This window comes from Amblyraja radiata, chromosome 31 (genome assembly GCF_010909765.2).
Source record: "Amblyraja radiata isolate CabotCenter1 chromosome 31, sAmbRad1.1.pri, whole genome shotgun sequence".
Classification (NCBI taxonomy): Eukaryota; Metazoa; Chordata; class Chondrichthyes; order Rajiformes; family Rajidae; genus Amblyraja; species Amblyraja radiata.
Genome location: NC_045986.1, coordinates 30,721,473 through 30,747,869, shown reverse-complemented (window position 1 = coordinate 30,747,869; position 26,397 = coordinate 30,721,473). Strand labels below are relative to the sequence as shown.

Below are 26,397 nucleotides of genomic sequence, written 5' to 3'. Positions count from 1 at the left end.
GATCATCACAGAAACAATCCGCTCAACACCACTCCCCTGGCTCCCTGTCCTATCCAACATAGCCCCTCCACACATCCGGCGAGTAGTCCTCACTCAAAGGATGCTCCAAAGACCAAAAACTCCCTCATCTGCCAATTCACATGGACATCTTCAACCCACCCACTGCTCGACTTCCATCTAGACGACCAATTTGGAAGAACCCACCACCAGCTGATTTCACCATCCAATCAGCTTGGAAAAGGGAATGGGAGTCCAAGGACGTCCCAAATAAACATCTGGTGTCAGACCCCACCCTACCGGTCCCTGGCACCAATCTCCCAAGGAAGCAGTGGCGACGCTGAATAGATTCAGGACTGGACATGGCCCTGCTTGGCCAGCCTTCACAATGGGGCAGCATTCCAACCCCATGGTGTGCTTGTGGAGAGCAGCAAACAATGCAACACATCATTGAAGCATGCCCTCAACAAAGACTCAAAGGAGGACTTGTCACCCTTCATACAGCAGATCAAGAGGCAACTGCTTGGCTAAAGGACTTTGCATTCGCTAAATAAATAAATCATATGTTAACAAACTCATTCCTCAGGTCATTGTTATAAACCTCCTCTGGACCCTCACCAGACCCAGCTCATCCTTCCTCAGATATGGTGCCCAATACTGCTCACAATACTCCAAATGCTGCCTGACCCAGAGCCTTGCAGAGCCTCAGCATTACATCGGTGTTTTTGTACACAAGCTCCCTTGCCTGGTTATATCCCAGTGTGACATTTACAAAACAGGACTCCTGTGGAGCCCTCTTGTATGTTGTGTGATATAAATACCACTTGTTGTTGAACAACCTCTTAAACACAAGGTTTACTTATCAGGAAACTTTAATGACACTATTAATTTTTTGTTGTACGATCGCTTGCTGGCATTTCCTTAAAATAGAAGATTATGTGAAGTGCAGGATTTTTCAAGCTGTTATTACTTGAAAATCAATGTAATTAGCCATTATCATGGATACCTACAGTATGTGTTTGTTAAAATAACCAGAGTTGTACAACAGGTGACTGTTTGCAAACTGTGCCATGACATCGTGTTGGGACTAAAGATGCAATAGACAAGAGACAATAGGTGCAGGAGTAGAGGCCATTCAGCCCTTCGAGCCAGCACCGCCATTCAATGTGATCATGGCTGATCATCCTCAATCAGTACCCCGTTCCTGCCTTCTCCCCGTAATCCCCTGACCCCGCTATCTTTAAGAGCCCTATCTAGCTCTCTATTGAAAATATCCAGAGAACCGGCCTCCACCGCCATCTGAGGCAGAGAATTCCACACTCACAACTCCCTGTGAGACGCATAACCAAATCAATGGAAAGAGAAGTTTTCTGAAGAAGGGACTCGACCCAAAACATCACCTATTCCTTCTCTCCAGAGATGCTGCCTGTCCCGCTGAGTTACTCCAGCATTTTGTGTCCATCTTCGGTTTAAACCAGCATCTGCAGTTCCTTCCTACACAAGGGATTAGTGGTTTTAACCAAGCCTAACATTGCCTTCTTCAAGCAATACAAAGACACACTCCAATAAGCTTGGCCTTGATCACCTCACTCTTCTGCACAAGAAACCTCCCTTGGATTCCAATGAGGGGTGGCACTGGAAATATTCTTACGTTCAGAGAGAGAGAGGGCTTGATTTTTCCTAAGTCCAGTCCAGCTCTTTTTCCCAGAAGCAGAGATGGTTGAGGAGAGGAAATCACTAAATGAGACTTACTTTCTCCCTCTTTCTTCATATTGTCACATTATAATAGTCAGAAGAGCTGGGATCCAGGCTGCCTTCCATCCAGCCTTGATTGTCCTGGCTTCTGAAGCGGTGCCTGGGATATCGAGGGTGACTTGCTTCCACTCGAGTCCAATCGTGAAACCTCATCCATCCTTAACCTGTAGAGATGCTGCCTGACCCGCTGAGTTACTCCAGCACTTTGTAGATACTGAGATGGCTGATGAGGCTGAAGTGGGAACCATAGCTCCTTGCACATATCGGGAAGGAGGTGCATGGAGGCAGGTGCTTGGGCTTTAGTGAGGTGGTCTACTCCTTCCACCACTTACGAATGGGCTCTCTCTGCTCCTAATTGATGGCTCCAACCTTCTCAACACCATGCAAACTGCTGCCTCTGCACTTTGAGCAGTTGTGGGACCAAAGATTTAAAAAAGTCAATGAGCATTTTGCATTTCTTCAAGGTTTTGTTCTTTTAGACTTCATTTTATTCTAGAGATACAGCGCGGAACAGGGCCCTTCGGCCACTGAGTCCGTGCCGACCAGTGATCCCCGTACACTAACACTATCCCACGCACATTACGGACAATTTATGATTTTACTGAAGCCAATTAACCTAAAACCTGTACATCTTTGGAGTGTGGGAGGAAACCGGAGCGCCCGGAGAAAACCCACACGGTCACAGGGAGAATGTACAAACTCTGTACAGACAGCACCCGTAGTCAGGATGGAACCCGGGTCTCTGGCGCTGTGAGGCAGTAACTCTACCACCGTGCCCCATACTTCATCAGCCCGTGGAGTAATCTCTCCATCCTCATATTGATTAAGGCATCCCATCACACAACACAATCTACAGTTGTACTCTGGGCAGAACTACCTTGCACCAGCAATCACTGTAAACCAGCAGTATTGTCTAAAGCAGTGCAGACAGTCCATCTGCTGTGCAAGGCACAGATTGACAGAAGCTGTGCCAAACATAAAGAACACGCCACCAGCACGCCATCTGGGGCAACCAGACAGATCTCCAAGTATGTGTTTCTGGAGCATCTAATGAAGCAACATTCCTTGGCACCACAACGTGAGATGGTAGACACAGCCCGCAGATTGCTTTGAGGGGGAGGTTGGTTGTCAGAAATTATTCGCGAGATTTAATTTAAATTCAGCCTCTGTTGGCTGAGATAAGCGTAGAAAGTCTTAAGTTCAACCTTCATCTACTCGGGGTGGGGGGAGCAATCTGCATCGTGCCACTTACTGTGATGATAAATCATGTGCCTACAACATAAAACAGTACAACACAGGAACAGGCCATTCGGCCCACAATGTCCATGCTAAACGTGATGCTAAGATACGCAGTTTCCAAAAGTCAAGAGCGTTTTATTGTCATGTGTCCCGGATGTGACGATGAAATTCTTACTGGCTGCAGCACAACAGAATATGTGAATATGTAAACATAGAAACATAGGTGCAGGAGCAGGCCATTCGGCCCTTCAAGCCAGCACCGCCATTCAATATGATCATGGCTGATCATCCAAAATCAGTACCCCATTCCTGCTTTTTCCTCATATCCCTTGATTCCTTTAGCCCTAAGAGTTCCATCTAACTCTCTCTTGAAAACATCCAGTGAATTGGCCTCCACTGCCTTCTGTAGCAAAGAATTCCACAGATTCACAAGTTCCACAGATTTTCCTCATCTCAGTCCGAAATGGCCCTCCCCTTATTCTTAAACTGTGACCCTTGCAACCTCTCTCTGTGACAGCTGGGGGGGGTCCATTAGTGTCAGAAGAGGCAGCCAGAGTGGTAAGGACAAGCATCTAGAAAATGGGAACCAAAGAATCTCGTGTGTTTAGTCAACACCAATGAAATCGACTGTTCTAATCGAATGCCCTGCAGCAAGTGGGTCTGTGCCTTTGCAAGGTTCAGGCCAATCAGCCTGGCCGACAGTACAGCATCTTGCCCTGTGAGATAGGTAGCTCCAAGGAGCCACGCACTATTGCTTCTGCCTACATGCCAGGCAATGAAAAACGAGGCTGGCAGTCACAGTGACTCACACATCAATATTGCATCAGGGACTCTTTAACTCACATCTCTTTGCCAGTTTGCTGCCAGATTTTCCTCCTTCCCATTGTTTGCGATGAATATACTAAAACTATAGATCGTACTCCAAAGACAGATACAGAAAGCTGGAGTAACTCAGTGGGTCAGGCAGCATCTCTGGAGAAAAGGAACAGGTGACATTTCGGGTCAAGTCCCTTCATCAGAGGTTGTACTCCAGTCTGAAGAAGGGTCTCGACCCAAAATGTCCCCCTTTCCTTCTCTCCAGAGATGCTGCCTGACCCGCTGAGTTACTCCAGCATTTTGTGTCTATCTTTGGTTGTTCTTTAACATACTGATTTACAGGGGTAATCACCTGATAGGTCTCTGGAGTTCTGTGCACCGCCTGTTGGCTCTGTTGAAGTTACTAAGATCTGGCAGTGATCACCTCTTGCTTCACAGTCCATCAAGAGGAGGTGCGCAGTCAATAGACGTATGAAGAAGAGCGAGAGAGAGTCAAAGATGTCAGCTGATGTACGCATGATAACATGATGACTGCGTGCAGCAACCAAAATACTCAGCAGCATGGGGCGGCACGGTGGCACAACAGTAGAGTTGCTGCCTCACAGCGCCAGGGACTTGGGCTCAATCCTGACTACAGCATTCATGGTCTCTGGAGCGGTGAGGGTGTACAGATGGCTGGTGGGATCTGGGGGGACTTGATAGAACGGCGAGGTGAATAAATGGGGTGTGGGGGGGGATTGGTGTAAACAAAGAGGGGTTTAAGGCCGGCAGGGACTCAGTGGGCCGAAGGGCCTGTTTCTACCTTGTATCTCTCAATGCACTTTTCTGTGCAATGTCAAGTCTAATTTCCAGCCAGTTTTCTTCGATATTAGTAAGCGTGGTTATTTTGCAGAATATATGATTTCATTTCATTGACAAAGAAGCTGTGGGAATTGCAATGGAGCGCTCAGCAGAGTTTAGTTTGCTTCCAATCACAATGTTCTAGTAAATTGTGGTTGGATATAAACTACTAAACCCAGCTGAGCATCAAGTTTGTGAGTCAGGGATTGTTTTTTATAAAAGTCAAGCAAGCATTTCCTACTCATTTAGCTGACAAAATAGCATAAATGGACTTACTCTGATACTCTGATCGGATCTCATCAGAGAAAGTCAAAGAATGATTTCCCTCTATGATGAAAATTAATGTCTCATTTTGCATTTATCCAACAGTTCAGGGTTTATATAGCTCTTGTGGGTTGGTAAAGGGTGGTTTGCAATGTATTCACTACCAATGATAGACACAAAATGCCTGAGTAACTCAGCGGGTCAGGCAGCATCTCTAGAGAAAAATAATGCGTGACGTTTCGAGTCGGGACCTTTCTTCTGATATTGGTGAGCAAAATGTTGAGCAAAAAAAAAATGCTAGAGAAACACAGCAGGTCAGGCAGCATCTGTGGAGGGAATGGACAGAGGACGTTTCGGATCGGTGTTCAGTTTTGCCCTCCTTACATGAAAAAGGAAGTATTGTCCATGGAGAGAGTGCAGCAAAGAGTCACCAGATGGGTTCCAGGGATGGCGTGTTTGCTATTTGAGGAGAGTTTGAGCAAGCAGGGACTGAATCCGATGGTAGACACTAAATGCTGGAGTAACTCAGTGGGACAGGCAGCACCTCTGGAGAGAAGGAATGGGTGATGTCTCAGGTCGAAACCCTTCTTCAGACTGAGAGTCAGGGGAGAGGGAGTTACAGAGATAAGGAAGTGTAAGGTGTGAAAAGGAGACAAAGGGGATGGAGATAAAGGGAAATGTAGAATAGATCATTGTTAGCTAGGAGAAGGAAACAACAAAGCAAACAGAGATAAATGCAAATGAGGACAGTCAGACTGGTCGGAGAACCGGGAGGGGGGGGGGGGGGGGGGGGGGGGGGGGGTGGAGAGAGGAGGGAAAGCAAGAGTTCCTTAAAGTTAGAGAAGTCAATGTTCATACCGCTGGGGTGTGAGCTGCCCAAGCGCAATGTGAGGTGCTGTTGCTCCAATGTGCGCTGGGCCTCACTCTGACAGTGGAGGAGGCCCAGGACAGAACGGTCAGTGTGGGAACGGGAGGGGGACTTAAAGTGTTTAGCAACCGGGAGATCAGGTAGGTTTAGGCGGACTGAGCAGAGGTGTTCAGCAAAGCGATCGCCGAGCCTGCGCTTGGTCTCGCCGATGTACAGGAGTCCACACCTGGAACAGCAGATACTGTAGATGAGGTTGGAGGAGGTGCAAGTGAACCTCTGCCTCACCTGGAAAGACTGTCGGGGTCCTGGGACAGAGTGTACAGTAGAGAGCATATTGACTGGTTGCATCGGGGCCTGGTTCGGCAACTTGAATGTCCAGGGGGCGGAAAAGACTGCAAAAAGTTGTGACCACTGCCCAGTCCATCACCGGCTCTGACCTCCCCACCATCGAAGGTCCATCACAGTACTGACCTCCCCACCATCGGAGGGATCTATCGGAGTCACTGCCTCAAAAAGGCAGCCAGCATCATCAGAGACCCACACCATCCTGGCCACACACTCATCTCACCCCTGCCATTGGGAAGAAGGTACAGGAGCCTGAAAATGGTAACGTCCAGGTTCAGGAACAGCTTCTTCCCTGCAGCCATCAGGCTATTAAACACTAAAACCTCAAATAAGCTCTTAACTACAGTAGACTATTATTATTATTATTGTTATTATTATTGCACTGCTATTGTTTGTTTTTTGAGTACATGTGTATATGTGTGTGTGTATATATATATATTATATATGTTTGTGTCCGTGTGTGTGATGTCTCTCTCGTGTATCATATTGTTTTCAGCGTACTGTATTTACATATTCTGTTGTGCTGCTGCAAATAAGAATGTCATCGTTCTATCTGGGACATATACCAATAAAACACTCGTGAATCTTGAGTCGAGGGAGGAGGTATAGGGGGGACCGGTGTCCCTATGGCATCCTATGGTAGTTTAGGAGAATGAGATGAGTTCTCAGTGAAACATGCTAAGTACTTGGAAGCCTTGAGAGAGTTACAGAGTCGCTAGAATTTAGAAGATTGAGGGGGGGTCTTAAAGAAACTTACAAAATTCTTAAGGGGTTGGACAGGCTAGATGCAGGAAGATTGTTCCCAATGTTGGGGAAGTCCAGAACAAGGGGTCACAGTTTAAGGATAAGGGGGAAATCTTTTAGGACCCAGATGAGGAAAACATTTTTCACACGGAGAGTGGTGAATCTCTAGAATTCTCTGCCACAGAAGGTAGTTGAGGCCTGTTCATTGGCTATATTTAAGAGGGAGTTAGATGTGGCCCTTATGGCTAAAGGGATCAGGGGGTATGGAGAGAAGGCAGGTATAGGATACTGTTGGATGATCAGCCATGATCATATTGAATGGCGGTGCAGGCTCGAAGGGCTGAATGGCCTACTCCTGCACCTATTTTCTATGTTTCTATGTTTCCAGCGTTGAAACAGGCCCCTTCGGCCCAACTTGCCCACGTCGATGGCCAGATGGCCAATTCCTGCAACCATTTCTACTGTAAGGGAATGGTGTTCGGAGGCAGAATTATACAAGCTTCAAGAAAGCAAGTGATGGGATCCTATTCAAATAGAACTCTTTGTCCTGTTATTTGTAAGCACAGATCAAAATCATCTATCGCTACTCTCTCAGTGCTGATAAGTGTAGCCTGGAGCAGCTTGCCAAAATCCACTCTGTCTTACAATGTGACTCTGCAAGGTATCGTGCAAGCCTTGTATCCAAACGAGTAACCTTGACAGTGCCAACAGAGCATGACATTATTCGTCTGAGATGTCTGGACAGTTTCTGTGCTGCAAGATGCAGTGATTCATCAGCAGCAACTGTGGGTCCCGTGGATGTAGCGGTTTATATGCACAGTTAACCTGCCAAGTATGTCTTGTTGCAGCGTGTCTCACATCATTGACAGACTAGGGCATTATCCTGTGGTGCCTCCGTGACAACCTACCAATAATTAAAAATCAGAACTGTATCTATTAGTTGTAGGAAGGAACTGCAGGTGCTGGTTTAAACCGAAGACAGGCACAAAATGCTGGAGTAACTCAGCGATTAGGCAGTATAGATAGATGGGGTGGGTGACGTGTCGAAACCATTCTTCAGAATAGACAATAGACAATAGTTCAGTTCAGTTTACTATCACGTGTACTGAGGTACAGTGGAAAGCCTACAACTAAGGCAGGTGGGGCTAGTGTAGCTGGGGCATGTTGGGCCGAAAGGCCTGTTTCCACACTGTATGACTGTGATTCTATCTCATGTACAACGATTAGTCTAATCTAATCCCTCAGGAACATGGAAGATACATTTCTGACCATTGGTTTGTGGGCTGATCTAAACCTCAGATGTCACCCCATTAGATTGGCATGGTGACAATCCAGGATAAAACAATGGCTTCACACTCCATTGGTTTGATGTCAGCTTGCTTCATACCAATACTGATTGTAACATTAATAGGGTCTGCAGCCTGGTCTGTCTCCAAACAACAGGCAGTGAGACATCCTTACCTCAGGGAGTCCACCTGAGGTTGCCATATCAAATTAGGCCTTAATACCAAGTATGTGCTGTAATTGTTGTATATAACTGCAACCAAATATACCAGCAAGGTGTAAGCACATCCCTAGCCATTGCACCATCCTGTTCTCCATATCTGTCCCCATATCAAATACTGGTCTCGATCCGAAACGTCACCTATTCCTTTTCTCCAGAGATGCTGCCTGATCCATTGGGTTAGTCTCGCAGTTTGCGTCTATCTTCGGTTTAAACCGGCATCTACAGTTCCTTCCTATGCGTGTTCGACACAGCGGCACGCTGCAGAATGAATGGCCTCAAGGTCGGTGATTGCAGCTTTTGCCCCGGATCGATTCACAGAACAATCTTACAACCAGCAGAATGAGATGATTTTGTATCCTTCATCTTAAGACAAATTTAACCTGTGTCCCCAGAGAAAAACGCGAGTGTTCTAATTGAATCAGCTCTTTAATGTTTCAGTAGAGACTATACTGTCAGCGTTCGATGGCTAATGATAGTCTGTGGAGCTGTGCAGAAATCTATCTCCATTTTATGGTCGAAATTAAACAAGTAGATAGGGTAGTGTTGTGTGGAGTTGGTTTTTAAACAGTGAGCTTATTGCACCAATTCCTTCATGTGTAGAAGACACATTACCCACAGCACAGCAAACATGACGCAGATACTAAATTATTCTCCAAATAAAACAGCCCGATCAATGTGGGACTTTTCTATGCGGTGTCGTTAAATCTCTGCCGATTGTATTTCGGACTGATACAAATGTACAATTTCCATTTCAGCAGCTGTATGTTTTCTAAATAATGAGAGGTTACAGAAGTCTGAGATGCATGATTAAAAGAAAAGCTAATGTGCAGGTGTAACAGGTAGCTCGCCCACACCGGCCGACATGTCCCATCTACACTGTCCCACCTGCCTGCGTTGGGCCCATATCCCTCTAAACTAAGGGTTCCCAACCTGGGGTAAATGTACCCCCCAGGGGGTAATTACGCCTACCCAGGGGGTAAATGTGTTGATTCTGGATTTGTACATATTGTTTCTCACTGACTGACTGTGTTTGGTTCTGGTATACCGGTATCTGTTCATCATTAGTTGTTCATAAATAAGTGAAATAACATTGTTATGTGCTATTAAAGTTGCCGGGGGTAAACGGGACAGAAAAGGTTGGGAACTCTTGCTCTAAACCTATCCTATCCATGTACCTGTCTAAATGTTTCTTAAACGTGGCAATAGTCCCTGCCTCAACTACCTCCTCCGGCAGCTCGTTCCATACATCCACCACCCTTTGTGTAAAAAGTTGCCCCTCAGGCTTCTATTAAATCTTTCCCCCGTTATCTGAAACCTTTGTCCACTAGTTCTCGATTTCCCTACTCTGGGTAAAATACTCTGCGCAATCACCCTATCCGTACCACTCATGATTTTATACACCTCTATAAGATCACCCCTCATCCACCTGCACTCCAAGGAATAAAACCCTAGCCTGCTCAACTTCTCCCTGTAGCTCAGGCCCGCGTGTCCCGGCAACATCCTCGTAAAAGGTGTCGATGTTAATCGCCCATCCCATACCCGTACGATTCACATATTCGATTCCCAGTCTAGGATTCAGACTTGGACTTGGACAGTTGAGCAGAATGAAGTTGTGTCCATGCTTAACCCATCTACATAGTGAAACTCAATCTGTTCAAACTAATTCATGTGTTGAATCAGGAGAAGAAAAAACTAATTAAAACGAGGATATGTGAGATGGTTCTAATTTTGCTAAAAAGACAATTTAATTTTATTAAGACATAAATAAAAATTATCATTTAAATGAAGAGGATATCAATTTCCTGAATAATGATAAACTAATCTGACAAGGGAAATGTGCCTGCTTATTGGATACTGAATGATATTTTATTATCAAAGTGACAGTCAGGTTGTCTAGGCAAGGCTAGATTCTAAAGCGGGGAGTCTCTCAGTTCAGAGATTGGTTGCCATTGAATCCCCTTGTGATGTTGTCATTCCAGTGCTAAGTGCGCTGTTCTGACAGCACGGACATAATCACAGCACCTGCTTATCTCTCTTAAACCAGCACTTTCTCCCACTGCATTTGTTATTTTCCAATAACCATCCCTTTGTCAGACGCGACCCTGACCCCAACCAGCCCTCGCCCAAAGCCCCAGGGCCGTTGCAAATTGCCCATCAGATGCCGTGCACATTTTACTTTCTAATTTCTAGACATCGACCACATGGCAGCAACCTTTTCCTCGTACTGCCGTATTTGAACAGATTACTGAAGTGAGATGTCTGACAATGGAAAAAAGAAGATGTATTTGAAGTTGACTGATCTTTCAACATATCCTGAGCTGCTCGAATAAGGAATTAGGATTACACTAAACATTTATATGTGATAGGTTAATTGCCTGAGACTCAAATTTGCATATCCTCCTCATCCTTTTGATTCTCGAGGCTTACCATCCATGTACGGAATACCGAGCAACGCTGTCCTATCACAGGGCTTTGTTTTATAACAAAGTGATTTTTAACAGTTTGAAGAAGGACCTCGACCCAAAACATCACCCATTCCTTCTCTCCATAGATGCTGCCTGCCTGTCCCGCTGAGTTACGCCACCTATTTGTGCCTATCTTCGGTTTAAACCAGCATCTGCTGTTCCTTCCCGCACAGAGTGATTTTACTGCTAATATAACCCCCACGTTTCAGCTTTGTTCGAGACCAATATTGCTTCTGAAAGGTTCAGTTGCTAAATGGACTGCTCACTATAATACTGATGATGTTTCAGCCCACATTTCAAGACATAACTGTATTTTAAGAAATAAGGCGATCATCAGCAAATTGGAAAAAGACCATCCATTATGTAAAAGGAAAACAGGGAAATGAAGCATGGAAAATAAAATGTGACTGTTGCAGAGGTAGACTGGAGGCAGGGGTCTGAGCTACAGGGAGAGGTTGAGTAGGCTGGGTCTCTATTCCTGGGAGCGCAGGAGGATGAGGGGTGATCTTATAGAGGTGTATAAGATCATGAGAGGAATAAATCGGGTAAATGCACAGAGTCTCTTGCCCAGAGTAGGGGAATCGAGGACCAGAGGACATAGGTTCAAGGTAAAGGGGAAAAGATTTAATAGGAATCCGAGGGGTAACTTTTTCACACAAATGATGGTGGGTGAATGGAACAAGCTGCCAGAGGAGGTAGTTGAGGCTGGGACTATCCCAACGTTTAAGAAATAGATAGACAGGTACATGGATAGGACAGGTTTGGAGGGATATGGGCCAAGCGCAGGCAGGTGTAGATGGGACAAGTTGGCCGGTATGAGCATTTGGGCCGAAGGGCCTGTTTCCACACTGTATCACTCACTCTATGACATTGTCTCTACTGGGGAGATAATTTGGGGAACCATTTTAAGATGAGACAAAGGTGAAATGGTTGATGTTGAACTGGTTACCCATTATACCGCAAACCATATGTTCCTTCCCATTCTGCAAGATTCTGATATCATTTTTTTAATGCCATTATCTTGCGGTAAACCTTACCCAAATAGCAATTCTATTCCGAGCTCAGTCACAGGAAGAGAATATTAGCTAGGCAAGGGAAAAGATTCAAGGACGTTTATCAAAGCCCTTCAGCCCATTGAGTCCACCCAACCAGCAATTCCGGTAAACAAATACTATCCCACACACTAGGGACAATTTTACAGTTTTACCGAAGCCAATCAACCTACAAACCTGTACGTGTTTGTAGTGTGGGATGAAACCAGAGCTCCCGGGGTAAACCCACGCGGTCCCCAGGGAGCACGTACAAACTCCATCCAGGCAGCACCAACGGTCAGGATTTAACCTGGGTCTTTGGCGCTGTAAGGTGGCAACTCTACCGCTGTGTCACCATGCTGCCCCTAGGTCAGTTCAGTAACTGAGCGGTGGGAGCTGGATCTTTCGTAGGCTGTGTGGCTCAATGCCAACCATTCATCATGGGAATGCCAGGCATTATTAATCGCAGACAATATTTCCTGTAAAGCCTGAAATAAAATAAATCAATTTGCAAACTTTTCTTCCACAAACCATTTAATATTGCATTCAGTGGTTCAGTCAAGTCTTAAATAACTGATAATAGTGACACATAGACAAAGGATTTTTGCATAAAAATGATTTCAACCGTAAGATGTATTGTCACATTGAAATAAAGGTTGGTGGTGTTGTGCATGCGATCCATCAAAGGAGAGATAATAAGAAGCTGGGGGATATTTGGAGCAAATGCTGTAAACTACAATGTCTAAATAACAGCAGATAAAAGTAGATCCACCAACAACAAACTGCGTTGAGGTTGTGTTGTGCACAGATAATGGAGTGTTACAGGACAAAGGGGGAAAGATTCAATAGGAACTTGAGGGGTAACTTTTTCACACAAGGGGTGGTGGGTGTATGGAACAAGCTGCCGGAGGAGGTGTTGAGGCTGGGACTATCTCATCGTTTAAGAAACAGTTAGATGGGTACATGGATAGGACAGGTTTGGAGGGATACGGGCCAAACGCAGGCAGGTGGGACTGGTGTCTGAAGAAGGGTTTTGGCCCGAAACGTTGCCTATTTCCTTCGCTCCATAGATGCTGCTGCACCCGCTGAGTTTCTGCAGCATTTTTGTGTAACTTAGATGGGACATGTTGGCTGGTGTGGGCAAGTTGGGCCGAAGGGTCTGTTTCCAAACTGTAAGACTCTATGACTCTATGACAAGCCATTCTGCCCTCTAAGCCTATACTGGTGCTCTAAGGCATCTATCCAACAAATCTTCCCTCTTGCTCTGAAGATTTTTCTTTCTCAAGTTATTTATCCAATTCTCTTTCGATCATTACTAACACATCAGCTTCCAAATCCAAAACAACTTGCTATGTGTCATAGATGGACACAAAATGCTGGAGTAACTCAGCGAGACAGGCAGAATCTCTGGAGAGAAGGAACGGGTGATGTTTCGGGTCGAGATCCTTCTTCAATGCGTCAATATCTTTTATCTTCCTCTCAGTTGTTGAGTCGATGTGACTGCGCACCCTATTTGCGGAGGTTCGTGCCAGCAGAAAGTGTTTTCTGAGTTAAATTTAAACGTTCTAAAGTCCTAATCTGCCCTAAAAAGGAAGGAGAGGTAGAGGTAGAGGTAGGAAGGTGACCAAAGGCAAAGTTGGAAAAGTATACTTTGAAGAAAGAAGGGTCGACCCGAACCATCTCCCAGCCATGTTCTACAGAAATGCTGCCTGACCCGCTGAGTTACTCCAGCACTTTGTGTCTACTTTGCAGACAATTCAGTGATATGCCAAGTCAGGAGAATCCTGGAAGGTGATGAAGGAGTGCAGGGGTGAATGGAGGGGACTTCAGCAAAGGAAGTGTGTGGAGTGGAGCAGATAGCCTGTTGGAGTCAAAGACCTTCATAACCAAGTCTATCAAGAAGGGTCTCGATAAGAAACGTCACCCATTCCTTCTCCCCAGCGATGCTGCTTATCCCGCTGAGTTACTCCAGCTTTTTGTGTCTATTCTGTTTTGAAGTCCTCCTTCCCGTAGATGTTCCTGACGTCCCCGTTACTGCTAGATTCCATTGGAAGAGGGCGTTGAGTGGAGGAGGAAGCGGTCTTACTGCGGTGGTACAGGGACTTGGTGAGTTGTCACCTTGGAGTATCGTGCACAGGTTTGGTCTCCTTATTTAACACAAGACATAGTTGCCGTAGAGAAGGTGTAGCGTTGATTCACCAAGCAGTTTCCAGACAAGGGTGGAATGCCGTATGAGGATTGAGTGACTAGAGTCAGCTTCTGTTCTTCAGTTCAGAACATTTGAAAGGTGACCTCGTTAAAAACTCATCACATTGCATGCTGTATGAATGAGAAATACAGAGCCAAGGATCGCACTCAGAATAACACGTAGTGTGCCGGGAGGGTGTGAGAATAAAAATGAATTCACTTCTATATCTCAGTTTATTCAAATTCAGAGTTCCAAGCCTTTGACAGGGCGGGCACAGTTTGTAAGGGATGGAAATAATTTGGATATTGAAAATAGGTTGGGCCTTGATGTGCATGAACGCCTAGGTTAGGCTGCAGATGCTGGTTTAAACCGAAGATAGACACAAAATGCTGGAGTAACTCAGCGGGACAGGCAGCATCTCTGGAGAGAAGGAACGGGTGATGCTTCAGGTCGAGACCCTCCTCTCCAGAGATGCTGCCTGAACCGCTGAGTTACTCTGGCATTTTGTGTCTAACACCTAATAAGTCGTTGGATATCTAATGTACAGTACTTTTAAAATCTTAAAATTCACCCCCAAGAATGGTGATTTTTTTGGGGGGGGTAATTCCATACTCTGGAGGACTGTAAAAACTAGTTTACTGAGTTCATTCAAAACAGATTTTGGGGGATGACTCAAGAATCTGGAAGGGTCTCGAACCGAAACATCACCGATCATATGTTCTCCCTGACCTGCTGAGTTGCTCCAGCACTTTGTGTATTTTTGTCAAGGGTGTTTAATTGTCACATGTACCAAAAAATGGAACCACAAAATTCTTACTTGCAGCAGCAGTTTAAGTTTGAGTCTAGTTTAATGTCACGTGTACCGAGGTACATTGAAAAGCTTTTGCATAGCAGGTCTACAAAAACACAGTACTCATAGCTCATATAATGAATGAAAAATAGATTCAATAAATTAAAGAAAAACAATATTAGTGCAAAAAAAGCAAGCGTTTAGTTGGTGTTTGTTGTGTTCAAGAGCCTGATGTTCTTAGGGATCAAGCTGTTCCTGACCCTGGACGTCACAGCAGGGGACAAAGTAGGGAAAGAGTTCTAATAGAAAGATCGGCCATGTCCGAGCAGGCTTGAAGGTCCAGCCATGCTCCTAAGTTTTTGCTAAAAACAAATAGTTCTTTCAGAGACCCCCAACCACTCCATCAATAAATAATAAATGGCAGACGATTGCGTGCTAAGAAAATGGCGTGACCATTAAAAAGTAAAATCATGTTTTCAGGCATTCGTCGATTTATTGAAGTAGAAATGATGCGTTTCCATACTTAATTAAAGGAGTCATAAATAATGAATACGTTGTAAAGAATAATACATGAGAATGAATGAGAATGACATAGTTTCTTCAGAAGAGTAAGTTGACAAGTCATAGTTCTCCTTTATCTACTTGTGCTGGCATGGCCCGGGTTTGAATCCATTCTGGACTCAGAGTGAAAGGCTCATCTCTGTGAGGGGCTCGGGTTGCAGTTCGTGTGCATCTGTGCAGTCCCAACCTGTTCCTTAAGGACATCAACGAATTGGACTACTCCGTGTCAATACTGTACTGGTTAACAACTGACTAGTGCAGCAGTGTGGACAAGGGGTAGAGTTGGTGCCCTATAGCATCAAAGATCCTGGCTCAATCCTGACCACGGGCGCTGTCTGTACAGAGTTTGTACGTTCTCCCTGTGACCACTTGGGTTTTCTCTGGTTGCTCCGGTTTTCTCACACACTCCAAAGACGTACAGGTTTGTAGGTTGATTGGCTTCAGTAAAAATGTAAGATTGTCCCTTGTGTGTGTAGGATAGTGTTAGTGTTGCTGGTCAACGAGAACCCGATGGGCCGAAGGGCCTGTTTCCATGCTGTATCTCTAAACTAAACTAGTGTGAACGAGTGATCGCTGGTCAGCGTGGACTCGATGGGCCGAAGGGCCTGTTTCCACGCTGTATCTCTAAACTAAACTACAGAAGTGTATTAATTCCAATGCCAGGAGAAGTGTCCAATCATCTTGGAATTCATTGTTCCCTTCATCCTGTATCTGCGCACTGTGGCCAAATTGAATTTAGATCTTGTATCGTCTTTCCCCTGACTGGATAGCAAGCAACAACAAAACATTTTCATTGTACCTCAGTACACATGACAATAAACTAAACAGAACCAAAGTAAACTAAATAGATCTCTGTATCTCCACACCATACGTTTTATAGGCGTTTTTGAGAAACGGTCACAAAATTTTCCGCATTTATTAGCCAGACAATAAAAATAATTATATTATAAAAATAATCATGTGGCCCGTGATTTACATTTGCCCATGGGGATGGCGTCTGATTTTCACTTCCAGGCTTAGACCAAGTTTGTCTGTCTAGTAATATAAATTGTTTTCATTTTTAAATAGAAATCTCACGGTAAGGTTTAAGGATATAACTGACTGATGAAGCATGCCAATTAAATTTAATTTGCAAGGTTAATTGGAAAGCAGCTTTACCCCACAGCCCAATACAAAACGCACCCTCATTATCTTAAGTGCCAACTTCATTGGAATTGTCAGGGATACAAGCTAAGAACAAGTTACTGAGCCAGGCAGAGCAAATCTAACGTCACAACAGACAGTGATTAACCCCAAAGCTTTGCCATCTCAGGCTAGCATTGTATACATTTATTGATAGGAAGGAACTGCAGATGCTGGTTTAAACCGACCGTAGACACAAAAAGCTGGAGTAACTCAGTGGGACAGGCAGCATCTCTGGAGAGAAGGAATGGGTGACGTTTTGGGTCGAGACCCCTCTTCAAACTGAAGAAGGATCTTGACACAAAACGTCACCCATTCCTTCTGTAAATTATCCCTAGTGTGCAGGATACAACAAGTGTATGGGTGATCACTGGTCTGCCTGGACTCGGTGGGCCGAAATGCCTATTTCCACGTTGTATCCCTAAAAGAGACTAAGACCTAGTGTACTTACCTCTGCTTTTAGTCGAGTTTAGAGATACTGAGTGCAAACAGGCCCTTCGGCCCACCATGTCCGCGCTAACCAACGATCCCCATTCATTAACACTATCCTACACGCTTGGGACAATTAACAAACTTTACCGAAGCCAATTAACCTACAAACCTATATGTGTTTGGAGTGTGGGAGGAAACCGGAGCACCCGGGGAAAACCCATGCAGGTCACGGGGAGAACGTACAAACTCCGTACAGACAGCACCCGTAGTCAGGATCTAACCTGGGTCTCTGGCGCTGTGAGGCAGCAACTCTACCGCTGCCAAAGTGCCGAAACTTCCAAAAAGCCTTTGAGAAACTTCCACATGCAAGACTTTTATTAGGGTGCTTTTTAATTTTAAATTTTATCTTATTTTTTATTTTGATACTTTGAACTTTACTTCCGAAATGCACCATCATCAGAATTGAAGGAAATGTGTCTGTCCCTCCTGGGAACTAACGTGAGCCTGGAGCCTCCTTTCACTTACTATCCCTCACTCCTGCCGAAGAACATTACACCATTATCCTTCCTGAGTGGGATAATCAAACACATATTGCAAAGAATTTGACTTCCAACAGTGTCTTACTTTTATAATCTACATTTTACACTTGAAATATACAGCATGGAAACAGGCCCTTCGGCCCACCAAGTTTGTGCCAACCAGCAATTACCCAAACCCTAACCCTACACACTAAGGACAACGTTACCAAAGCCAATTAACCTACAAACCTGTGCGTCTTTGGAGTGTGGTGGGAAACCAAAGCACCCGGTGAAAACCCACGTGGTCATGGGGAGAAAGTACAAACTCCGCTCAGTCTGAAGAAGGGTCTCGGCTTTCTGCGGCAAATACCTATGACTAATATCTATGGTATAGGGAGAGGGGAGAGACTGCCGCCAGGGGTAGAGAATGCTTCCAGTGAGACCCCATCTCTAAGGGTAGCTTCACAGTCCATGAGATCAGTGTGGTCTCGTTTCACAAAATCTCTGCCATTTCTGTTCTGACTAGTACAGTATTGCTTTTTTTAGCCAACGGGATCAATAATACAGAAGACAGGTACGGCTGCTCATTGTACACTGATTGTGAGTTGGACTTTTGGATATCTTATTGTGCCAGTTGATTGAAAATTGACAATATAAAACTAATTGGCTCCCTTGTGAAGTCGGGAAGTTTGCAGCCTGGTATTTCAGCTTGTCAGCACATTCTGGAAAGTGGAATGAGATTTTACACAGTAACTGTAGACCATGTGTTTCTAGTTTAAGAGCAGCAGGTGACCTTGTCTTGGGAAGGTGGATGGCAGCGCTGTTTGGGGTTGTCATGGCAGTAATTCGCTCTTTTTATATCAGTTCAGGCCATTTTTGGTAAACGTCATTAATCTGATATTAGCTCAGGTATTAATGTTGTTATTTCCCACCATACGTCACCACACCTGACATTTGCAACTAAGCAGACTTCTCTGTCGCTTCTAGACCCATTAACAATCCATCTTCACAACAATCTTAATCTTTAATAGGAATCTGAGGGGTAACTTTTCCACACAAGGGGAGGTGGGTGTATGGAACGAGCTGCCAGAGGAGGTAGTTGAGGCTGGTACTACCCTAACATTTAAGAAACAGTTAGACAGGTACATGGATAGGACAGGTTTAGAGGGATATGGGCCAATCGCGGGCAGGTGGAACTAGTGTAGATGGGACATGTTGGCCGGTGTAGGCAAGTTGGGCTGAAGGGCCTGTTTCCACACTGTTTCACTCTATAATCTTGGTCACAGATTATGTTGTCCTATCCATCCTCTCATCAGTTTCTAATACAATTTAAGACTGTGTTGTTTTCTCTCCTTCTCAGTTCTGATAATGTGTCACCAAGCGGAAACCAGTAACTGGAATCATGCAGTCTTTTATTTTGTAGCACAAAGCTTTTCACCGTACCTTGGTACACATGACAATAAGAAACTCAACTCAACTCAACAATACTCTCTTGCTCTTTCCACAGATCATAAGGTCATGAGATAGTAGAATTAGGCCATTCGGCCCATCAAGTCTACTCCATCATTCGATCATGGCTGATCTATCTCTCCCTCCTAACCCCATTCTCCTGCCCTCTCCCTATAACGTCTGACACCAGTACTAATCAAGAATCTATCTATCTCTGCCTTAAAAATATCCACTGACTTTGCCTCAACGGCCTTCTGTAGCAGATAATTCCACAGATTCACCACCCTCTGACTAAAGGAATTTCTCCTCATCTCCTTCCTAAAAGAACGTCCTTTAATTCTGAGGCTATGACCTCCAGTCCTAGACTCCAGTGGAAACATCCTCTCCACATCTACTCTATCCAAGACATTCACTATTCTGTTTGCTTGCTGACCTGCTGAGTGTATCCAGCATCTTCTGTATTCGTTCCAGCATCAACCTCACCCCAATGCTGCATAAAGTTATTTCACTGGCAACTGAAGCAGCCGATTAATGTCATGAGTGACAACAAATGAGTAAGACAGCAGAAAATGTGGCTGATGACAGGATCACAAAGGGGCAGTGTTTGTACCAGGGATGCTACAAATAATTAGCGTGCTGTGTAGGGCACCCATTAGTAGAAGGAGTCGAATATAGACAGAGAATATTAATGGAGGTCATCGTTGCAAGGTGTGATTAGAGAAGACCTATCCTGCCCTCTCTTCACATTTTTATTTCTCCTCAACAAATATTTTTTTTAAAAGACGATCTGATTTGTTTAGCTTTTCCTATTATTTCACTGAAGGAGTTTGTTGGTAAAGACTGTAGGGCCGGTCCCACTTACACGATTTGTTTCGGCGACTTGCTGGCACCCGTCATAGTCGCAGCAGGTGGCTGAAAATGTTCAACATAGAAACATAGAAAATAGGTGCAGGAGTAGGCCATTCGGCCCTTCGAGCCTGCACCGCCATTCAATATGATCATGGCTGATCATCCAACTCAGTATCCTGTACCTGCCTTCTCTCCATACCCCCTGATCCCTTTAACCACAAGCGCCACATCTAACTCCCTCTTAAATATAACCAATGAACTGGCCTCAACTACCTTCTGCGGCAGAGAGTTCCAGAGATTCACCACTCTCTGTGTAAAAAATGTTTTTCTCATCTCGGTCCTAAAAGATTTCCCCTTTATCCTTAAACTGTGACCCCTTGTCCTGGATTTCCCCAACATCGGGAATAATCTTCCTGCATCTAGCCTGTCCAACCCCTTAAGAATTTTGTAAGTTTCTATAAGATCCCCCCTCAATCTTCTAAATTCTAGCGAGCTGTTGAAAACCCAGCGGAGACCAGAAAAAGGTACGACTCTTTGGGCGACTACTCACGGCCATACCCGTGGTCGCGGGGTGATGCCTGTATGGTCGTAAGTAGTCGCCCTCAGTCTCACCTTTTTCTGGTCGCCGCTGGATTTTCAACATGTTGCAATTTTCGGCGACCTGCTGCGACTGTGACGGGTGCCGGCAGTCGGCGAAAAAAATTGCGTAAGTGGGACAGGCCCTTGAGATTAGGTTGACCTCTGGGTGGGATGTATCCCTTATGTCACTTCCCTCCTTGTTGTCATTGTTGGGTACGACTGTGGTGCATGGCCCCCTTCATGTTATCTTAGCCGAATAATCAGCCCAGTAAATCTTGGCAGGCAAGAAACGGTGAAGGACACATTGAGTGCCCAATGTCCACACTCTCCCACACTGGGAGGTCCGTGGTGACATCAACTACATTCAGCTGTTCCAAGGGGACATGATTACAGTGGAGGACAGGTGATATTCAATGATACTTTATAGAGTCAACATGCAAACTCCACACACACACACACACACACACACACACACACACACACACACACACACACACACACACACACACACACACACACACACACACACACACACACACACACACACACACACACACACACACACACACACACACACACACACACACACACACGTTACACCACTATGCTGCCCTCCAGCATCTCTCCACCTTGAGTGATTGAGTCTTACAGCATAGAAAAGGGCCCTTCAGCCCAACTTGCCCACACCAACCAACATGCCCCATCTACACTAGTCCCATCTGCCTGCGTTTGGCTCATATCCCTCTAAACCTGTCCTATCCACGTACCTGGCTAATTGCTTCTTAACTGTTGCAATAGTCCCTGCCTCAACTACCTCCTCCGGCAGCTCGTTCCATACACCCACCACCCTAGATCTCACATGTACCGAGACACAGTGAAATTCTCTGTTTTTGCAGACCCAATACGCAAAGTAGGCAAAGATTCGCCACGTATCTGGTGCCTACTAAGTTTCAACGTGCTCATCATAGTCCCAATGGTCCATCCTTGCCTCGGAGATTCCTCCTCCAGGGATCCGCCATTTTGTGTAGTTTGACTCACGTACACGTCACAGAGGGTTAACTTAAATAGTTTGTTTATCGGTTTCTTGTGCAGGTGACATGTAGCGAATTTCTACAGAGTTTGGAGCATTAAACAAAGAGTTTGTGCTGGAAAACTCCAATTGTGAATATGCAGGGGAAGCATGCCTTTAGCTAAATGCAACTCATGGAAACCAGATGAGGGGGTGGTGTCAAACTGTTTTGTTCCAAAGAAATATGCCGTGCAAGATGGTGTAATTTGTCTCCTTGATAAAGCAAATCCATTTGTTTCTTTCCCCTCTCTCTGTAGTGTTGGTAAATTGAGTTAATCCCCTGTTGAGAGTTAAAATTGGATATACTTTCAGCATCTTTACACATAGTATATTCTTAATAATAACTTGCTGCATTATGTCATTTTTCCTCTTCTCACAGTGGGTGCTTTCTTCAGTCAACATGCATTGAATCCACTGGTTCCACCATCCCACACCCACTGGAAATTTCAAGAGAGAGCTAGATAGGGCTCTTAAAGATAGCGGAGTCAGGGGATATGGGGAGAAGGCAGGAACGGGGTACTGATTGGGGATGATCAGCCATGATCACATTGAATGGAGGTGCTGGCTCGAAGGGCCGAATGGCCTACTCCTGCACCTATTGTCTATTGTCTATTGAAATATTTATTGTCAGTGCCATTTGCAACCTTCATGTGGTCCGCCCTGTTTCGACTAATGCAATCAACCAGGCATGCGTGTCAGTGCCATCAAAATTCCCTTATTATTATCAATAACTAATTAATTATTTTTCTTAACATTTTCTGCTGCATGGAGAACGACATTGGTTCCTGCAGAAGAGACACAAAATGTTGGAGTAACTCAGCGGGTTGGGCAGCGTCTCTGGAGAAAAGATATGGGTGACGTTTCGGGTCGACACTCTTATTCAAACTCAACCCGAAACGTTACTTATTCCTTTTCTCCAGAGATGATGTCTGCCCCACTGAGTTACTCCCGCATTTTGTGTCTATCTTCGGTTTAAACCAGCATTTGCAATTCCTTTCTACACGTTGTTTTCTACAGTCTCTCTCTCTCTCTCTCTCTCTCTCTCTCTCGGCATTTATCACTGGCATCTTTCCAGTAAATCTCCTCTGCTTCTCCCTGCGTCTCCCTGCTCACAACACACCACAGCACTCACAGTTGACTCAGTTACTTTCTTGTTTTTGCATGTGGCAGCACTGTTTATAATGTCAAGGATCTCGTGTGCATTTTAATAGCCTTGGCATATTGCCCCCGTCACTCTCAGAGATTAATATACGGACAATTAGTTTACATTCTGGTCATTTAATTAGCGGGATGGGATCTGTATTCACACCGTGAAGAAGGATCTCAATCTGAAACGTCACTGATCCATGTTCTCCAGCGATGCTGCCTGACCTGCTGAGTTAATCCAGCACTCTGTGACCTGTTGTGTAAACCAGCATCAGCAGTACCTTGTTTCTGTATCCTATCCATCTGAGATGCATCGTAAATGTATTCAAGATGATGATCCAAATCACCATGAGCCAGAGTAAGAACAGATGATTTATAATGTATGAATTGTACACACAGGGGTAAAAGGTTAGGGACTGGAACTGCGGCATCTTTTCAGGGTACTTGACAATAGACAATAGACAATAGACAATAGGTGCAGGAGTAAGCCATTCGGCCCGTCGAGCCAGAATGATCATTGAGTGGAGATGGTTTGAATCGTTCCCACAATTTCAAGTTCATGCAGCATGTGTGGGGATCGTTGGTTGGCACGGACAAATGGCCTGTTTCCACGCTGTATCTCTAAACCAGACTAAAAATAAATCTTCAACGTTCATTTTAAAAGACAAGATTGCGAACAAGAAATTCTGGAATTACTCAACAGATTGACAGATTGAAAGGTCATTGGCTTGAAATATTCGCTGTTTCTCTCTCCGCAGATGCGATCTGACATCTTGCGTTCTCCAGCAAGTTGTTTTTTTTGTTTTCTCTCATCCGCAGTTTTAATGCTTTTGAAAGGCACTCCAATTCTTGGAGTTTAGCAATACTCCCTCAATACTGAAGTGCCAACACTGAACAGGTGCTTGTGTTGAGCAAAGGAGGTTAGTCCCATGAGCTTCCATCTCACCAGGAGGAGAATTAAGGAACAAACAGAATCAAGTTTACATGGACAATGATGAACAGGAGTTCAAAGTTGGTGCCCACCAACAAGGAAAAAATAACGGCCCTGTGTGTCAATAAACTGACTTGCCAAGTAAACCATTCATGGAAATGTTGAATGTGGACAACACAGGAGGCCATTCAGCCCATCAACTCTGTGCTGGCTCTCCAACGATTATGCAGCTGGGTCCCATTCCCCTCTATCCTTTCTCTGCAGCCAAGTATTTAATTTAACCACAGGTTATTCAAACAAATGCAAAGGAAAAAAACAACGTATTTTCAATGGCACTGCTTAGGCAGCAAACCTCATGTCCATTGAAACTCTTCGCAACTAAGGCATGACATTTCTCTGGACTTTGCCTGATCCTGAGTGGCGACAGAAGGCACTGGTTTGCCGGTGTAATCCCTCACTGTGATGTGCTGGGCTCTGCTGAACTGCTGAACAAAGAATGTGTTGAAACCTCACGTGTTTTTATTCTGCAGCACCCCCGTCCTCAATCTCGGTCATCGCTGCAGAAACGCCGGCCGCTTTCAGTCGCTACGAGGCTCAGAACTTCACGTTGGTGTGCATCGTTTCTGGAGGAAAACCTGCTCCCACGGTACGTTCACAGCAAGGTGATTTTGTTTCCTTTCCATTTTCTCCCTCGCTCTCTGCCACTGGCCTTTGCTCCGATGTGAAGCCAACTGAACGCCACCGACGACCTCTCCACCTTGCAAGCCGGTGCATTTTGTTGTCCTGTTTTCTCATTACATTCTACAATCCCTCACTGCACTAAAAATCTAAAAGGGCATCGTCTGGCACAATTCTGAATCAGACAATTCCACCCTGCCCATCTTAAACCCAGTCGGGATCTCGATCAGCCTGGTGCAATGGGAATGTGGAGCAAAGTTAGGTAGCACGGTGGCAGAGCGGTAGAGTTGCAGCCTCACAGCGCCATGGGTTCGATCCTGACTACGGGTGCTGTCTGTACGGAGTTTGCACATTCTCCCCTTGACCACATGGGTTTTCTCCGGGTGCTCCAGTTTCCTCCCACACTCCAAAGACGTACATGTTTGTAGATGAATTGGCTTGGTGTAAAAGTAAATTGTCCCTAGTGTGTAGGATAGCGTTAGTGGACTGGTCGCTAGTCGGTGCGGACTTGGTGGGCCGAAGGGCCTATTTCTGTGCTGTATCTCTAAACTAAACTAAATTAAACTAAACTAAACTCATCTAGAATTCACAACAAGGATTAAAAAAAGAGAACCAGGCATGCGCTGAGACCTATCTGCTCTCGAATGTATATCCTTGTTGGGTAAGGTAACTTTTTCTGGTCTCCACTGGATTTTCAACATGAATATTTTCGGCCACCTGCTGTGACAATGACGGGTGCCAGCAAGCCGCTGAAAAAAACGAGTAAGTGGGACAGACCCTTCCAATGCTCCACTAACACCCATCATGAGAATTGTACCAGAATATCTCCAGTTTAATGTTTGTGCCGTGAAGAATCGGAGAATGTAGTAAAACACACATCAACAAAATGCAACGGCTTGCAAAGCTGAACGGCAGAACAGTTATTGTGTGTTGTCCTGGTTGCATGAATGCTTAGACTCACAGACTGTATGGAAACAGGCCCTTCAGCCCAACGCCCATGTCGACAAAGACTTTTGTTTTTTTAATGATATATACTAAACTTTTTAGTTGGTTATTAAGATGTTTACAGAGGACTTTGTTTACACATCTGTTGCAGCAAGTAAGCATTTCATTGTTCTGTTTCATGACGTGTGACAAAGTGTTCTTGACTCTTGAGATGCCCCATCTATACTAGTCCCACCTGCCCGCGTTTGTCCCATATTCCTCTAAACCTTTCATATCCATGTACTTATCCAAATGCCTTTTAAATGTTGTTATCATATCTGCGTCAACTACCTCCTCTGGCAGCTTGTTCTATAAAACCACTGTGAAAAAATTGTCTCTCAGGTTATTTTAAATATTTTCCCTTTCACAAACCTATGGTTCTTGATTCCCCCACTCGGGGTGAAGGACTCTGTGCATCTGCCCTATCTATTCCCCTCTTGATCTTATACACCTCTATAAGATCAACCCAAGTCTTCCCAACCTCTCCCTATAGCTCAGGCCCTCAAGATCTGTCAACATCATATGTCCTATGTTCCTATGTCCTCCGATCATGATGAACAGCCATGACCATATTGAATGGCGATGCTGGCTCAAATGGCCGAATGGCCTACTCCTGCACCTATTTTCTATGTCTCTATCATTGTAAATGTTCCCTGTATGCTCTCCAGCTTATCAACATCTTTCCCATAGCAGAGTGACCAAAATTGAACACAATATTCCAAATGTAACCTTACCGACATCTTGTACAATTGTAACTTAATATCCCAACCTCTATACTCAATACCCTGACTGATGATGGCCAATGTGCCGAGCAGCTTCTTGACCACCCTATCTACTGGTGACGCCACTGAGGAATATTGCGTTGGGGGAACGGGTTGCGTTAGGGGACCAGACCGCCTGTGTGACTGGGAACCAACGGGTCCCAATTGGTCTAGTCCACATTATCCATTCCTCAGCCCACTTGCCCAACTGATCAGGATCCTTCTGTAATATTTAATAACAATACCACCCACTTTACTGCAAACTACAAACTTACTAATCTTGCCTTGAACGTTCTCATCCAAATCGTTGATATAAACCACAAACAGCGATATGCCCAGCACCGACTCCGAAGGCACACGATTAGTCATAGATCTCCAGTCCGAAAAACAACCTTCCACCATCACCATC

General features: G+C 45.0%; 1 protein-coding gene across 1 annotated transcript in view; it reads left to right on the top strand.

Annotated features, from left to right (window-relative positions):
• Positions 1-26,397, top strand: part of igsf21 (immunoglobin superfamily member 21) — a 224,258-nt gene that overhangs the window by 137,612 nt on the left and 60,249 nt on the right. Inside the window, exon 5 of the mRNA XM_033048444.1 lies at positions 24,096-24,211. Coding sequence (XP_032904335.1) covers positions 24,096-24,211 — 116 coding nt within the window. The remainder of the gene's footprint in view (positions 1-24,095; positions 24,212-26,397) is intronic.